At 38.8% G+C, this 18,786-nt stretch overlaps 1 protein-coding gene across 5 annotated transcripts in view; it reads right to left on the reverse strand.

Annotated features, from left to right (window-relative positions):
- The window catches only part of LOC149203172 (uncharacterized), a 276,002-nt gene that overhangs the window by 111,416 nt on the left and 145,800 nt on the right, over positions 1-18,786 (reverse strand). For all 5 annotated transcript variants that reach the window (XM_089403354.1, XM_089403351.1, XM_089403350.1 and 2 more), the window contains 3 exons: positions 17,244-17,353; positions 17,041-17,148; positions 16,530-16,589 (listed from right to left, as the gene is read on the reverse strand). In XM_089403354.1, the coding sequence (XP_089259480.1) occupies positions 16,530-16,589; positions 17,041-17,148; positions 17,244-17,353 (278 nt within the window). The remainder of the gene's footprint in view (positions 1-16,529; positions 16,590-17,040; positions 17,149-17,243; positions 17,354-18,786) is intronic.

Genomic DNA, 18,786 nt, shown 5'->3' on the forward strand with positions numbered 1-18,786 from the left:
CAACTTTTTGCTAGGGTTTTGTCATAAATCCTAGACTCCAGCGTCGAGACACAAAGCCTTAGATAACAATCCAATCATAGTACTATACATCTAAGGTTTCAATGATATGATTTTAGAGTTTAAATGTTAGACTCTACCAGGGTTTGTTGCAAACCCTAGATTTTATTAACTATCAAGATAAAATACTTGCATAAACATATCTAGGGTTTCATTATAATGCACTAGCATCTCATATCAATATTTATACCTACTAGGTAAACTCAAGACACAAACATTAATATAGCAAAGTTAGAAATACAACAATTTTAATCAAACTAGGGTTTTGATAATACGGACAAATATACAACTAGGGTTTCTTTCCTACGATCTTATTATAACTATTGTAAGTGTTTTGTTCATAAACCCTAAAGATCCAGGGTTTCAATATATAACCTAGACATTAACAACAAACCCTAAAGGACTAGGGTTTTCACTACAACATTATCAAAACCCAAAACTTCAAAAGAATAGGATTTCATTGTATGATCTAGATTTTACCAACAACCCCTAAGTAAACTATGGTTTCATTATTGACATACCCTTAGCATCAAGAGACTAGGGTTTTACAGTGAACCCTAAATGTTAATGTTTCACAAAAAATGATCAAACAACAAGAGATAGTATAACAAGGGTATAACCTAGACATTAACAGCAAACCTTAAAGGGCTAGGGTTTTCACCACAACATTATCAAAACCCTAAACTTCAAAAGAATAGGATTTCATTATATGTTCTAGATTTTACCAACAACCCCTAAGTAAACTAGGGTTTCAATATTGGCATACCCTTAGCATCAAGAGACTAGGGTTTTACAGTGAACCCTAAACATTAGCATTTCACAAAAAATGATCAAACAACAAGAGATAGTATCACAAGGGTAGACTCAATCTAATGATTAATCACCCTAACAAGAATCTTTGTGATTCAAAACCCTAGGCATAACGATGTTAGTAATGTAAAGCAAATTTCAAAAGAGAATGATCATACTTAATGTATGGAGAGAACCTTGTGACACAACTTATAGTCTAAGACATACCTTGAGTTGTTCTTTATGAAACCTTATAGGACTTTAGTTCTTGAAGGGCTTCCTTTGCAACAAAACTTCATTCTTGATTCAAGTCTTCCTTTGAAGTCTCCTCTATAACCTTTGTGTATTTTCCAAGTTTTCCTAACCAAGGGAAATATAAAAGGTTATTAGCATATAATACAAACAAATCTTGATATGAGAGGAAACCAAACATAAAAGACGAAACAAGGAACACGATACTTATCTTTTGGTAAAATGGTGAAGGCTCCCTCTCAATCCAATCTTTATGAGGGGTGCCTACAACTTATCAAAATAATTCAAAAATGTTCTAACAAGACATAGTAGACCTACAAACTCTAGAAATAAAGTAAAACAATACACAAATTAGAATAGAAGACCAAGAAGGACATGTAGGAGAGGACTTAATAGTATAAGTCTTTGACTTTCGATTCTTTAGTCTTGTTCTTCTTAGGTGGAGCTTCATCGGTAATATTTGCTTGTTCCCTATCTCTCTTCTTATTCCTTGGATTCTCAGGACATTGATTTTTGTAATGACCCATCTTATGACAGTTGTAGCATTCAATCTTGGATAGGTCAACTTTCTTCTTTGGTCCTTTGAACTTCTTGAAGGTTCCCTTCTTCTTGTGATGAGAAAAATAGGCATTAGAGGTGTTGTCTTCTTCATCCTCCTTCTTGTTGTTTACTAATGATATTCAAGCTTCTTCTTGACTGCATGCATTCCACATTTGTTCGAAGGTTGGAGTATCCTTCCAACTACTAATTCTTGATGCAAAAACACTCCAAGATTTTGGTAGACCTAAAAGAGTAGCAATTACGAGTTCTTTTTCTGGAACAACCTCATCTGTTGCTTGGAGTTCATCTCTTATTCTAGATATCCTCACAAAATCTGATGACATAGTATCATCTCTTATCATCCTTATTGTCCTTAAGTTCATTCTTGAGGCTAGCTATTTGACCAACGCTCTTAATGGTGAATAACTTGGAAAGAGCTTCATACATTTCTTGAGCAAAGTCTATGTTGGATATGTATGGAATTAGGTTGTCCTTTACTCCATCTACTATTAGATTCATGGCCAAGATTTTGGTTTCTCTAAACGTCTCCTTTTCTACATCATCTATAGGCTTCTTGAATAACTTGGAAAGAGCTTCATACATTTCTTGAGTAGAGTCTATGTTGGATATGTATGGAATTAGGTTGTCCTTTACTCCATCTAATATTAAATTCATGGCCAAGATTTTGGTTTCTCTAAACTTCTCCTTTTCTACATCATCTATAGGCTTCTTGACTTTTCCTTGAACAAGATCCAAAACTTTGTGCTTAGTGATGATAAGATCTATCCTATTTTTCCATGCCCTGTAATTGGAGGCTCCTTCTAACTTGTTTTCTCCCTTCATTGTAGTTGACATAGTTCCTAATGCCTATAGATAGTAGGCTTCTCTCCTTATACAATCCTTTTTCCTAGTGACCTTCCTTTGATCCCCTTTTCTTCAAGGGATCTTCAAGTTGTCTTTTTCTTCCTTCTTCACCTTAGCTCTGATACCATGTTAGAAAATCGAAAAGGCAAAAGATTTTCTTATATTGATAATTACTTGTGATATTCCTGAGTTCTTATTAACTTTGTTTATGTTCTTCTTTTGATCAAGCAATCATCAAATCAAAACATGAAGAGCAGGGAAACCAAATATAGGCACTCAGCCAAGGCTAAAACCCCTCTATAGGGGAAAACCCAGTCAACACTTCCACTAGTAGATTCAAATCAAGATGAGACAATCCAATACCTCTTAGACCTAGACAAAGACCTCCTCCAACCACCAAGTCAACCCTTCCTTCCTGTAGATGATCCTTGCCAAAGTCTCAAAGTATTAGCTTCATAGTTGCAGCGTCAATCCAGAATTTCAGCCCCCCGGCTACAAATTTTCTGCCCCCAACTTCAAAACTTTAGACCTGGAGTAAATTCAGAATTTTAGCCCCAGAAATTTTGCATGTGTGAAAGATAGAATGCCCAAAAACTCGATTTTAGGTCTACCCAACTAATCTTCTTCTTCTCCAACAATTTCGCTCTCTTTTTCTGCTCCTCTTTCTTGTAGATCGAACTTCTTGAGTGAGTGCTCCAAATAGGTCGAATTGCCTCTTATTTATAGCCTTCCAACTGGGTCGAATAGCCCTAATCTAGGCTAACTTGTTGAGGATAGGGCCAACTTGGTGTGGAGGTGACAAATGATCTTTTTGACTCAAAAATAATTCTTTTTACATGATACAAAAGCCCAAGAAGGGTCTAATAAAAATGACAATGACTCAATTGACTTCATACAAAACCTAGAAGCCTTCAATGGAGGCTTTGACCTATAATTTGTTGACCCAAGCATGAAACACATGCTTTGATAAGTCATTTTCGTTTATAATTGAAATTACTTTTTCTTTATTTTGAAAATTACATTACATCATGACTCAAGTACAATTATGAAGACCAACACTAGTTACATTTTTCTACACGTTCATCTCTCCTCAAGCAGAAATTTCAAACCTTTGTCTGCTCCTTATACACAAAGAATTTAGACCATTGGACAGTCACATATCTGCCTAGAAACTTGGTAGAATATACGCACAAGTTTCAATAGTTGCTAACTCTCGGAACAGTGAGTTGATACACTCTTTGAACAAGCCCGAAAATCTCGCTGATACACTCTTTGAACAAGCCCGAAAATCTCGCTGATACACTCTTTGAACGGATCTGAAATTCTCATGTACAAGCACAAGAATTCGTGTAGGTTGTCTTGAGAAAAGTTTGGGCCACCTTTACACTGGCCCTTACTAAGGTATCACTCGACTTGCCTTAGAAAGTGCCCTCGATCTATGTGCAAGCTATAGTTGTTGTCTCCTACCTATTTGAGACCTCCTCTAGACTTGAACTCGGGCCTCCAAGAGAATCGAATTGTTATGGCTTTACTTCCTGGTTCTCCGTTGTAAATTTTTCTCACAAAGCTATCTTCCTCCTCTCAGGTTGCTTACTCTCCTCTCCTCAAGTCTCATGAGAGTAATGAGCCTCTCTTCTCTCCTATTCCCCATTTTGTCTCTCCAAACGATGAGAACCCTAACCATAGAAATCAAGGGTTGAGATTAAATCGCAACTCATGAGATCAATGGATGAGATCAAGTCCTATTAAAAATATGCAACTGCGTTCAAATGCCACTTTGGACAGCTCATCTGATGCAGATAATGATTGCATTGAATTCCTCTTTTTGAGAGGACCAAAATCGACCTAAAGATCACTCAAATCGGATAAGGGAAAGTGTACTTATGAAAAAAATCCCACATGTGCATATTTGATAAAGTCAACCCTAAAGCAAAGTGGACCACCTTGAAAGGCTATAAATACAAGTGCCCTCTACCTTATTTAGACACAATGATGAGACACTCTTCTATCTTGTTCTTGGCTCACACAGGTCGGAGGCTCGTCCGCGTAGGAATAGGTTCGCTCTAAGGTGAAATTGCAAGGTTTGAAGCTCGCATTTCAGATCTAGGATTTTGGGCCTTAGTCGCAGGCACAACACAGGAAGGATTTGACCGTAGTCGCACGCACAGAAGCTCGTCTGTGCGATTCAAGCCTTCCAATCGCATGGACACCTCTCCATCCATGCGACTGGGGGTTTAGGCTTTCCGCAGTTCACATGCAGAAAGCCTAAACCCCAGTCACTCGCATGCTAGGCTTAAGGGAGCGACTGGGCAGCTATAGTCGCTCGCATAACTCCTCTACGCGACCAAGACCTTAATGATGAAATCTCAGTCCTCCAAATATTTGGCTCAGTGACCACAGGGTTGGGGAGTTGACTGCAGACAATGACAGTTCATTACAGTCTTCAAAATCAAAGTCTTGAGTATAAACATTGTTGGGTTCATTTCATGAATGTTGTAATTGTTTTGCTAGTTAGTTGCATAGATGAAGATATAGATCATTGTACTCTCTTTCGCTGAATCCTTTGATGACAATCAACTAAGAAGAAAATTTGAAAGGGTTTTCCCCATAGTGGGTTTTGCCTTGGTCTTCGACCAATTCTGGTGTCTCTATGTGTGAATTCTTTTCTTCTATTGTTCTTTTATGTTTCGTTGCATTGATGATGATGATATTGTTCTTTCTACATAGTTGCATATGATGATGAATAATGATGTAAATCTAAATAATGTTATGATGTTATCAGGTGAACTTAATGTGTTAATGAAGAAATGCAATTATCAAAGCAAAGAACAATATAGCCTTATGATAGTCCCCCACTTGACACCCTTTGTCATGTGGCCCCCCTCAATTAATGAGCCTATTTTTTAATCTTTTGTACCATGTGCACTTTTTCTCTCATAAAGTCACTTTTAAAACATAAAAGTCACTTTAATAATATAAAGTATACATAATACTTTTCACATAAAGTCACTTTTATAACACGTGACTTTAATAAATTGAAGTACATAGTACATATCTCATAAAAAGTACTTTAGCTCCTTGACATTAATAAAACACATAATGTCACTAGACAAAAGGGTCATTAATGTGTCTTCATAGGCCAAAAGGATAAAATGCACTAGGGAACACCTCCTTGGTACCCTTATTTTCAACATTATTCAATTAGTCTTCTACATGATCCATTACATACATGTTTATGACGTTGTCCTATTATTATTGTATTCTTATTTACTTCGTTTTAACCTAGTTTTAGCTTTGGTAATTTTTAGGAGTTGCATTTGCACTCCCGCATTGCACTTGTATTGGTTGTATCCTTCAGTCCCATTGACCCATTTATGGTCATTCGTTGGAAATTAATAAATTATCTTATCTTACTTCAAGAGTAATCACACTATGAAAACTAACAATGTCACGATAGAGAGGAAATCCAGCATAACAACAAGCTAATACTGGAAAGAAAACTCTTGCTCACAACCCCCCTAAATCTAAACTTGTGATAGTTCATTGCACCAAAAAACTTCCCGAGGGTCAAACTTCCAATGCCCAAACGCACAAATGATGAAACAAAAAAAAATTCTTCAAGAATTGAAAGACCTCAAACTAATAGGAAAGGGTGAAGGTCATTTCCAATGGCACATCCCGAACATACTCCATCATGACTAGCGTGAACATCAAACATCCCAGAAGCCAACTTCTTTAATTTCGACAGGGTTTCATAATGTAGATGTGCCAACCTTCGGTGCCATAGTTCACTTTGATGATTAATGTCATGGACCGTTGCTAGCAGAGATTTTCCTTTGAATTTATAGAGTACTTCAACTCTAGATCTCAAGGTAAAAGCTATTTGAAATTGTAACTAGGTTCGGTCTTCATAATGACCTTTTGTGAACATGACATTGTATATTTTGTATAAAGAAAGAAAAAGAAAAAAAAAGAATTTCATTTTATTCAAAGCATGGATTTCATGCTTAAGTCTAGATCAAAAGCATGCTCTTTGTGCATATAGGTCTTCTAGGACAAAGAAGAATTTGTGTCCTATATTATAGTCCCATTTGGACTCTTTGTAACAACGAAAATTATTTATTTTGAGTCAAGAAAAGCAATTTATTCCTCTAAGACCAAGCTAGCCCAAGGAAGGAGAAATCAAGCCAAGTTTGTGGGGGAGCCCCCCCCCCACGTCCCCGCTCCCAATTCGCGCTTCGGGCAGGTGCTATTCCGGAGCTAGTTGGGAGCGCGCTCCCAACAAAAAACCAATACTCCCTGGTTTTTCGAGAGCATTTAGGAGAGCAGTTGAGAGTGTTCACTCCTTGATTGCTCTCGTACGCTCTGGGAGCATTTTTTTAGAGGGAGCAGTCGGGGAGCGATCGCTCCCGACCGCTCCCCCCTCTGGAAAAATGATCTCCTCCATCGGTGCCGAAAAAAAGGTTGCGCGGCCGAGAGGGAGGGCGACAGCCGATGGCGAAGAGGAGAGAGGAAAGGGAAGGAAAGCGGAGGGGAGGGAAATAAATAGACCCTCTCCCCTCCCATTATTCACTTCATCCATTGAAATCAAGAGGAGCAAGAGAGTTTGGAGCTTGGAGGAGCTTGAGGAGCTTTCAAGGGGAGATTGGAGCTTGGGATTGAAAGCCAAAGAGGTAGGATCTACACTCTAATCTAGCATTTTTTTTTATGTTCCTTGCTAAATAAATAAATAAATAATTGTTGATTTGTGGTAGCATCGGATGTGCTCTAGCCATGAAAATTGGTAGAGAGGCTATGGCACATAAGATCTCCAAGACCCAAAAATGGTTTGGGGAAATTCCACCCAGTTGGAGAGATATTAAAATAATTAATATTTTTAATGGGGTTCCTAAGTCTAAACTTAGTAAAATTAAAATATTAATAGATATTAATATAAAACTAGGTGAGAATGTTCTAAATGACATGGATCAAGCCAAATCTAATCTTAGTCGTTGATTAGAGACTTAATCTCGGTCGTTGAAGACTCAACAGGAAAAGTATAAGAGGAGGCTTGAGGTTCAGTTGGAGATACACCAAATTGATCAGTTAGTTCGATTTTCTGGAGCGAGATTGTGCTGAGAGAATTAAGCTAGTGATATGTTGCAGCGAGGCGCAGTTCGGCACGAAGCCGAGAATACATAGTAGAGAGGCAAAGATAGTGCCAAAGAGACAACGCAAAGCTTGGAGAGGTTGGTGCAGAGGCAGTTGAGTGCTACGCAGAGGCAGTTGAGTGCTACATAGAGGCAGTTGGGAGCTACGCAGAGGCTGAAGAGGCCAGTGTGGGCGACTAAGAGGGTCTGAGAGCTAACGCAGAGGCTTCAGTAGCTGCGCAAAGACTAGTAGACTTGAAGCAAGGCTAAGAGATAGCGTCGAAAGAATTTTTGTGGGGCAGACTGAGTGCTGGTGAGCTAGGAAGGGTGACGCAGTCCCTACAGAGTGACGCAGAGCATTGGAAGTTGCCATAGTTGTTGTGGGATTGTTCATCCTGTGATTGATCAGCTAGAATCTCTGTCTCTGAGGAGAGGTACTACTGCGAGGGCATTCTCTATTGGGTAAGCCATTTCTGGCACCCTAGATGTATTTAGAAATTGTATAATAATAAAACCCTCATATATGTTGCACCAGTTTTCCCGCATTGGGTTTTTCCGGGGACAATTGTCCAAAAATAACGGTGTCCTTTGTGTGGTTGTCTCAGTTATTTCAGTTGTTGATTTGTATATGAGTTAAGGTTGCATTTGTGTTTATTTCAGTGTTTATATTTATAAATAACTTGTTAATGGAATAAACAAGTAGGAGAAATAAACCAGATAATACAGTAGGGATTTCTAACGAGTCAGACTTAGAAATTTCAACCAAAATTTCTCTATTTCCCATTCCCATTCCTCCATTTTTTTGCAGACTCAAAACTTCAAAGTTCAAATATCATGTTTATATGGCTTGGCATTTTCTTCTTCTTGGTTCCTTTTTTCGTTATTATGGTGTTGGAGAGAAGAAGAAGGGTTGATCATGAAGAAGAGAATGAAGAAGTGGGTTATAGTGGATTTGATGGAATCCCTGGAGAGGAGTACCTTGGTGAGGAGGAAGAGAGTGAACATGATTCAGCCCAAAAAAATAAACAAGACCAAACCCCATTGTGGAAATATGTTTCTAGGCTTGAAGGAGGGAAAGGGGGTGGAACCACTAAATTTGAATGCCCCCATTGCAACAAAACTTACACAGGTTCATACACCCATGCCAGAAGGCACCTCTGTGGGAAAAGGCCATGGGATGAAGATAAACCAATAGGAATCAAAACTTGTGCAAGTGTGTCAGCAACAGATAGAGCCAAATACATAAGGGAAGAGGAGGAAGCCCAATACAAATCTAAAAAATCAAAGGGTTTCTTTGAACATAGCTCACAATCACATCAACATGCACAAAGAACTCCTTCAGCTTCCTCCCATGGCAATGGATAGGGAGGCACAGGACCAAACATCTCTTTAAGGCATAGAACCATAGCAAATTTCCTTGATAAAGGGTGTAGGAATGATGTGGATTCAAAAATTTACCGGTTTCTCTATGCATGTGGGATACCATTCAATGTTCTTTGCTCACCTCATTGGCATGAAATGGTTTCTGCCATAAATGATGCCCCCAAAGGATACAAGAGCCTTGGGTATGGCAAGGTGCAAAATATCACATTTTTTGAGTAGAATGACAAATTCTTGGACTATGCATGGGGTGTCTATGTATCTGATGGATGGACAAATGTAAAAGGCAAGCCATTGATAAGTGTTCTTGCTGTGTCTGTTAATGGTGCCATGTTTCTTTCAACATATGATAACTCAGAGAAGTTCAAGACCGACATCAACATTGTAGAACCATTATTTGAAACAATTGAACGTATTGGGCCATACAATGTCATCCAAGTCATCACTGATAATTCTGCTAATTGTAAGGCAGCATGAGCAATTATTGAGGATAAATACCCCTGGTTTGGGTGTTTGGATCACACAAAGAACCTTTTGATTTATTAAGAACAAAAACCAACAATACAAATGGATTGGTGATTTGCACAAGAGAGGCAAACAAATGATAAAACTTATTACAAATCATAGCAATACCCGTGGGCTTTTCCGCAGTCACTCAAGATTGGAGTTGTTGAAAAATGTAAAGACTAGATTTGCTAGCTATTACCTCACCTTCAGGCGCCTTTTGAAATTAAGAGAGTCATTGGCTAGCATGGTATCAAGTCCACACTAGTAGGTATTAAAGGAAAGGGCTACAAATGCCGCTGACAAGCAAGGTTTAGAACAAGTGGAGGAGACCGCTCTTGATGCTCTGTTTTGGACACATGTGAGGCAAGTATTGGAATTCACCAAGCCCATTTATAACATGATTTGTTTTGCAAATACAGATAAACCAATGATTGGGGAGGTGTATGAGGAGATGGATAATATGTTGGGGCAAATAAAAGATATTGTTCATAAATATGATCCCAACTTGTATACACTGATTCACAATTGTGTGTGTACACGGCGGAATAAACTTAATGTTCCACTACATGCCTTGGCGTATAGCCTTTTGCCAAAATACTACTCTCCATCTTGGTTGGGCCAACCTGCACTTGGGGTGGGGTTAGGGTCAAACCCCATACAGGTCCAGAGGTATCTACAGGATATATGCAAGCATTAGACAAGTTGGTACCTGACAAGGAGGAGTGTGCTAATCTGCGTCTTGAATTAGGTAGATACTTTAGTTGCACTAGTTTGTTTAGTTCTTTGCATGCAATGGAATATAGAGACAGATTTGATGCTCTCAGATGGTGGGAAGCATATGGCGGCATGGGACTATTACCAAAATTGGAAAAAACAGTTCTCTCACAGGTTGTAAATACTTCTTCTGCAGAGAGGTGTTGGAGCACCTACAACTTCATACATAATGTGAGAAGAAACAGACTCAATGAAAACCGGGCAGAAAGCTTGGTTTATGTGCACTACAACTTGAGGTTGTTGAGTCATTATTGTGATCTGGCTGATGAGGATCCAACATAAAAATTTGGGACAACAACCCAGAGGACGATAATTTGGAGGATAGCACTATACATCTTGAAGAACTAGAAGTAGAACTTATGAGAGATGAAGATGAAGCAACAACAACCATGCCACCCCCACCATCCAGTAGCAGTGCTAGTGCTCAAGTTCTAAGTCTTGTTCCTTTGTTGTTGCCGCCTCCATGTACATCCTCATGTGGAGGGCATGTGCCTTATGGTTCTGGTCGTGCGACTGTGCGGGAGGAGACTCCTAGAAGACCACCACGACCTACTCAGAAATTAGACATTTCTCGTGGCGGCAAGAGGAAGCTGTATATGATAGATTTACTTGTCTTTTCTAGTTTCTAGTAGTTTTAATAACTATTGACTCTTTCATATTTATTATGATATTTTTTGTAAACAATATATGACAATTTAAGTTTGAAGTTTGAAGTTGGCAATTATAACTCATTGGTAATGAATTATGAATATGATGCTTCGTGAAAGTTGAAAGTTGTTTCATTTCATGTTAGATATTCTTTGTTGTAATGGTTACACTTAGCTTACAAGTACAACTTTGGTGATCAATTATGATAAATGTTATATATTGAATTTTGAAAGCTTGAAACTTTAAGATTGATGAATCATGAGACTCAATATGTTGTATGTTACTAACTTGTGGACGTGGTTGATGAAGATTATAACTTCTAGATGATTGTTGTTATATGGTTCAATCTATGTTTTTTATGCTTTTTATATCTACTTCATCATTCTACATGCTTTTACTGACATATATGCATCAAAACATAAAAAATGTAAAAAATATATATATTATATAAAAAAACGCTCCTGGAATCGCTCTCAAACCGGGAGCTTTTGAAACTGTCGCTCCCAATCCCGATCCCAAGTAACCTTGAATCGGCCATATATATATTATATAAAAAAACGCTCTTGGAATCGCTCTCAAACCGGGAGCTTTTGAAACTGTCGCTCCCAATCCCGATCCCAAGTAACCTTGAATCGGCCTAAGGGAGGGCTATTCGACCCCTCAAGAGGGCTATAAATAGAAGGAGCTCAACTCATTTGAGGGCATCATCTCATCACAAGTTCGATCTGCAATAGCGAAGAAGGAGAAAGAGCAAGGAGTATGAAGAAAGAAGAAAGAAGTTGAAGTCTCTTGGGATCATCTTTTCTGTCCACACGTGTGAAGCTGCGAAGTTGCAGGAGGCCGAAATTGCTATGATTAATCTCATGCCACCCTGAAGTATTTTTAGGCTCCAACTTGAAGGAGACTTCAATCTCCACCTTGCACCACGGCCACCCTTAAATAGAAGATAAGAAAAAATATTTGTGGGCTCTCATACCAGGGATAATGACCCACTTACAATAGTATTCAAACATTGTCAATCTCTGTCAGTGCATGCAACAAACTCTATCAAACTATCAAGGTATCACTGTCTTGTCACTGCAGAGATCACACTTCAAGTCTGCTTATAGATCTGCCTTTATAAACCAATAACCTTTGTACAGACCCTTATCAAGTATTGATTTAACTCATAGCAAGGTACAGTACAACAAAATTACAAATCATACCTCAGCTTGCAAACTTTTGGAGGAGGTCAGGAATAATACAAGAAACTTGATTTCAGTCACACAAAGGCTGCCTCTAATTGCCATTGATTATGTCTTCTGCTACCACTATTTGCTTCTGACGTGGGCTCATATTTTGGCCAAAGAATTGTCCTCAAATCAGTCTTTGCTAAGCTCTATCAAGCCTCAAATTTGTTGTGTCAAACTGTCCCAAAAAAACCTTTATATATGCTCTTATTTGTAGCTGATATAGGCCTTACAACAGCCCTAACACAAGCTTCCATGATGCCCTTCGTCTGTGGCCCAAGGATACTGTTTTCTGGTTCCAAAACAGACCTAGACAAGGCCCCTAGCATGTGGCATTAACCCTTCTTTTACTACAGTTGTCACGGGTGATTTGACCCCTTACATATGTCCAAAAAAGGCCTCAAATTGTGTGACTTCCACAGGGCTACTGCAACCCTACAATAGATGTTTTCTTGCAGTCAAAACAACCTCAAACAGGTTCAGACTTTCCCACAACCAACTTGGCCTTGTTGCCTCAGATGCGGCCTCAGACAAACCTCTGATCAGGCCTCAGGTGGGCCGAAATTTGGCTCATGAAAGACCTCTGATCAGGCCTCAGAAGGGCTGAAATTTTGCCATAAAAACAATCAAATTTTGTCTCAGAGAAGGGCCTCAGAATAGGCCTCATGAAATCGGCTTTGGTCCAGTGAAAACACAATGCAAAAGATGAAACAATGAAGCCCAAACCCTTAGAAACTCGGCATCCTCCTTCAGATCTGCGTGACTGTCCATGGCCTAAGGAAATCTCAAAGAGAATACACAAGATAATGCAAGAGAAATGACGATTTTGGAGGGCAACCGAGTGCCCTATACATACATGAAAGAGGGGCATGAAAGGTGGGGCGACTTGCCCTAAAACCCCTTACAATTGGAGCTTACCTAAACATTAGGAAAAAAAATAAAATTATAAATTCAGTTTTTTTCATAGGGCTGACCTTAACACATCTTTTGAGATGGATTTCACAATGAAAATTTTCTCTTTTGGATGGCCGACTTGGTCAACACTTTGTAACAGCCATGATCCATAAGCATAATTAATTTTTATGAATTTTATATGTCAAATTTGGACCAAGACACCATTAAGATTTGGGCACCACAGTCACACTTTCGGGGCATCAACCTTGAGAAGGCATATCTCCTCAACCATGAGAAGTTACATGGCATGCCACCTACCGCTAGAAACAGTATGACGAGTACTATCAGAGGATGATGGTCTAGCATGCTTTCTCACAGTCATATGCCATAACAAGGGCGGGGAAAGCGGGGCTTCTTCTGGCTGCTGCTTGAGTTGACATCAATGACAACCAATTTTTAATAAGTTAGCCAACACTTTATCATGAACTGACTAATGTTTAAAATAGTACAAATATGAAAACCAAGAGAGATAGTAGAATCAGTGCGCTTACCAAATGGTGAGAATTGTTCCAAAATCTTCAGCTAAATAACATTCATGCCATCATCCCTTTCTGACTATATCTTGTTCTAAACTTCTAGTATCACCCTTCCATTCAGCAACTGCTATGCTCTCTGAAATTATCTGCTTTCAGCACTCTACTCAATCTCACAAAACCAAAGACCCCCTTCAATTTGCCATCCTTTGGTATTGGTATTTTTCTTGCTTTTATCCTCTCCCTTCATGATAATCTATCAGCATATTAAAAGTGATGAATCTCTGTTGATAGACAATGTCTCTATTGTGAGATAGTTAAGGTACAATAAAAAATAAATGCTCAACTCCACAATATCCCATTCCCCCTAAAAGGTAGGCAACATGATGCTAGCATATAGTTCAAACATGGCATCTTCAACTGAAAATTGACAATCACTTTATCACCTAGCAGATGATGGTGGCGGATCTTTAACAGTCTTTACTGGAGTCTTCTTTTTGACCAATCAGGTGATCCTAGTCCAACTGCTCCTATTTGGTATGCCGATGTTGTGCACATCTCTGTCTAATTATGATTTATTTCCTAAGTTTTAACTTGGGAAAAGCACATTAATTAATTTAATGATTAATGTTGGCTATTGGGATACTGTTTCTAAGGATAAATAATTTAGTTACTTAAGTGAGTTGGATCTAATCTCCACCACTGATCTAAGTGGGTTAGAGTTTAATCCTAGCCCTCTATCACTTTGGAGATTAGGGATTTGGCTCAATGAGAAATTATAGAGGGAACCTAAGGGAGAAAATGAAGACACGGAATTGCAATTCAGAGAAAGATTTTCTCAAGGAGTGAGAGGCTCGAGTGACTGAAGAAAAAGAGAGTGTGCAGCAAGGGTTTTCAGGAAGGGAAATTAGACAAGGCTGAGAATTTGGAGAGGAAGGCCGAGATATTGAAGTAGTAGGCCAACTTTTCTGTGCAGGCTGTGTTTGTGGAGTGAAGCTGAGTTTCAGCCAAGGGCCATGTGGAGCAAGGAAGGAGGCCAAGTTTCCAGCCAAGGCAAGCCATGTCTATCAAGTGAGCAAGCCGTACAGAGAAGGGAGCCGAAATTTCCAAGTAAAGGCCGGGATTTGCTAGTGCCAAATTTATACAGGGAGGCCGAATTTTTCTTTGGCTGAAAATCTAGTAAGTTATTTCCAGGTTCATTATTGCTGTAATTTCTATATATTTCTGTGTGGGTCAAAGCCCTAAATTTTCCAGATTAATAGAAGTGAAGGGAGATTTATTGGGCAGAAAATTTATTTTATTCTTGTGGTGATTTTCTATTTATTTTGCATGGCATAATTTTTTAAGTGTGAAGTTAAAAATACCAGTGTGTTTATTTCCAGCAATTCAGAAAATTAATTTACTGGTTAAATAAATTTATGGGTATAAAATAATTGCTGTGTGAAATAGATCAGACCTGGTATTTGGAAGTTAACAATTTCAGGCTCATAGGTTAAGTAAGAAGGAAGTCTTCTTCTGGGAGGAGTTAAGTCATCAGAATGATCTTCTCTCCTCTGACAAGGCCGACCATTACAGAGATTATGGGTTTGTTTCATCCTAAACAGTACACGTTAAATATTGATCTGCAGAGATCGTTTTGGAGAGATTTGGGAAGCCACTTCAGCAGCATGAATCCAAGAATCTGTACACTCTTTTACATAGGAAGCATCCTTTATCTCTTATGTTGAATGCTCATTGGATGTCTTCTGACCCTGAGACTAGATGGATCCACCACTTACATAGAGTTTGGTCTCTTGGAATAAGTAACAAGCTTCGAGTAATTGCATGGTTAGTTGCCTCAGGGGTTGCCTTCCAAAGCCCCTCTTTCTGAAAGAAGGTTAACAGATGGCCTCAGTTGCAGCTGCTCAGAGACTCCAGAGCATATTTTATGGGTGTAAATTCGCTAGAGCCTGCTGTTGATTTGTGTTGAATCAACATTCAGTGCTGCATCAGGGACAACTTCATTGGCAGGCAGCTCTTCTTGGTGACTCAGGGTCCATAGTATTGTCACAAAACTTGGACAGTTAGGATTGCCTCTGAATTACAACATTATTTACTATATGGAAACTCAGATGCAAATATGTTTTCTCTGCTGAGATCAGTAGTGTCCAATACATTTGTCACTCTTGATAAGAAGAGGTACACATGCTATTTTATTCCAAAGTCTACCTTTTGATTAAGGATTCCAAAGAGTTAAATGCTTTAAAATATTCTGAATTTATTGCTGCCCTAGTAGCTCTCAGGAGGAAGATATGATATTGGATTGTATTTACCATTCCATTTGTCTTTTCTCAGCATCCTTGTAAATTATCTCCTGCGATATAAGATGTGTTTTGCAACAACAACAATAAAAAAAACGGAACAAAAATGTATTTCTTGAAAAAGCTTAAGTGCATGGACCAGCAATCATGGTAGAAGAGATAATAATACTGAAGATGAAGTTTACTTTTTAACTTATCAATATTCCATGTTCAACACTAAAAGTATGGGAATAACTGGAACCCAACCATTGTTAACTTTTGGACAGGCTTCGCCATATATGGTACTAGAAGAAAATATTATCATTTTGTTACGACTCTAAAGTGAACTACAATATGTGTCTGAAACAAACCTAAAATCATGGATTGCTAGATTTGTGGTTCCAGATTAAAAGTATTAGTCAGTTCAGGCTCAGAGCACAGGAGTATATTGCATCAATCAAAATTTCCCAGCTTCCATGCTTTACAAGTACTAAAAGCAAATATCTAGAATAATATACATATGATGCAAGTTTTCATATCTTGTCCATATCCAGGATAACAGATAAAACAAGAGAGAGAGAGAGAGAGAGAGAGAGAGAGAGAGAGAGATTAGAATGAATATATGTGCTCAACACACAACAAATAAGAGCATACCAAAAGCATATTTGAACGGTTGTCACGTCTTCTAAAACCTTGAGAAACAAGATATGCTGCCTGCATAAATGGAGCAAATCAATTAGACTTATAAGTAACAGGACTATTTTGAATAAGAAAAATTCAAACTATCCAATCATGTCCATGGAGACTTGGTTGCTTGGCAAGGTGGGGATGCTGATATTCCCCCTTCCAACAAGGTTCAAATCCGCCTAGCAACAAGTTTCCCTTGTGGTCCAGCACACCAGTGCAAGTGGGCCATTTATTATGGATAGGGCCAGGTGCAAGATCTGGCTAATTTTGGCAGAACAGATACCCCCCACCCATGGCTTCTTTGTCAAATAAGCTTGAGTAGATGAATGCTGTAAGCCAGATTAATTTCATTGAAAATACTACCAGATTGGGAAGGTGCACACTTGCTACATTGTGATAAGAAAAGCATCTGTCAAAAGATTAAACAACAACAAAATAAAAGCTATCCAATCAAACCATTTCGCCAAATAAAGCATACTTGTATTGGAAGAAGAATTTCAAGGAGTCCAAATCTCCAAAGCAAACGCAGAGACGCCTCTGCTGCTCCGAATGCCAGCATATAGTTCATTTCCATCATCAGCCTTTGCTGAAATAAGCAACAGAAGACAAGCACTGTGAATATGGAATAAAAAGAAATATAGACATTACATAAACAGGTGAATCATAATTCTCAATAATTACCTTTTCGATCCGTAGAATTGAAAGAGAACAATCTTGTATTGCACGAGCCGTATCTCTAGAAAATTGAAAGTTAAGACGAGCTGCAATCCTGATTGCACGTAATATTCGTGCTGCAAAACAGATGCTGAAGAATGTAACTAGGTTCGGTCTTCATAATTGTACTTGAAGTCAAAATGTAATATATTTGTCAAAAGAAAAGCAAAAAGAATTTTATTATTAATTGACTTGTTAAAGCATGGGTATCATGCTTGGGTCAATTGTTATAGGTCAAGCCTCCATTGTAGGCTTTAGGATTATTTATTTGGGTCAAAGTCAATTATTGTTTGGTCAAAACTCCTCCATCTGTTGGAATTTCTAAGTTTAACCTGTTAGAAATTCTTCCTATAGTGTCTGATTTATTTCTTCCTACTTGTTCAATTACTTAACAAGTTATTTACCATGTAAACACTGAAAATAAATACAAGTATAGTATCAACACATACAAACCATCAACTGAAAGTAAACAAGCACACAAGTGACACCGTTGCTTTTGGACTAATGTCCCCGGAAAAACCCAATGTGGGAAAACCAGTGCAGCTATTCAAAGGGTTTTATTATTATGGAGTTTCAGAATACAACCTGGGTGCCAGAAATGGCTCACCCAACAGAGAATGCCCTCGGCAGTTGTACCTCTCAATCGGAGACAGATATTTCGGCTAAAACACCAGATGAACAATCCCACAGCAACAATGCAACTTTTGTTGCTCTGCGTCACCCTATCTGACTCTCCAGCTCTCAATCTATCCCACGAAATGCTCCCAGCGCTGCCTCTAGGCACTGCGTCAGCCTATTTGGCCTAGCGTCAACCTCTCTGGGCTCTGTGTCAGCTTCTGAAGCCTCTGCGTCAGCCCTTGGACCCTCTGAGTCAGCACATGGACCCTCTGCGTCTCACACACTAGCCCTCTCTGGCTCTGCGTGGCCTCTAGCTGGCTCTGTGTCCCTCTCCTGTCTCTGCGCTGATCCTCCTGGTACTAACTCTACCTCTCTACTATGTATTCATTGCCCCTCAACTGCAACTCTGATCACTCACTCAATTTCCTCAACAAACCCTACCCCAGAAAATCGAGTTCTTGATCTCTCTCGATGTGTTCTCCAACTAACCCTCAAGCCTCCTCTTATACTTTTCTCGTTGGTCCATCAACGACCGAGATTAAATCTAATCAACGGCTAAGATTAGATTTGGCTTGATCCATGACTCTTGGAACCTTCTAACACAATTTTATATTAATACCCATTAATATTTTATTGTTCCTAACTTTAGATTTAGGAACTCTATTAAAATATTAATTATTTTAATTCCTCCCAAACTGGTCTGCCAAAACCATTTCTGGGTCTTGGAGATCTCATGTGCTTTAGCCTCTCCACCAATTTTCGTGGCTAGAGCACATTCGATGCTACCCTAAATCAACACCATCAAGTCAGCCTCTTCATCCAAGTCTCCATCAAGTCGGCTTCCCTCAAAAGAACACATGTTGGCCTACTACATAGAGATACATATGTTCAT

Source organism: Pinus tabuliformis, chromosome 2_1, assembly GCF_031772625.1.
Source record: "Pinus tabuliformis cultivar Carrire ecotype Pingquan chromosome 2_1, CPIR1, whole genome shotgun sequence".
In the NCBI taxonomy this organism is placed as follows: Eukaryota; Viridiplantae; Streptophyta; class Pinopsida; order Pinales; family Pinaceae; genus Pinus; species Pinus tabuliformis.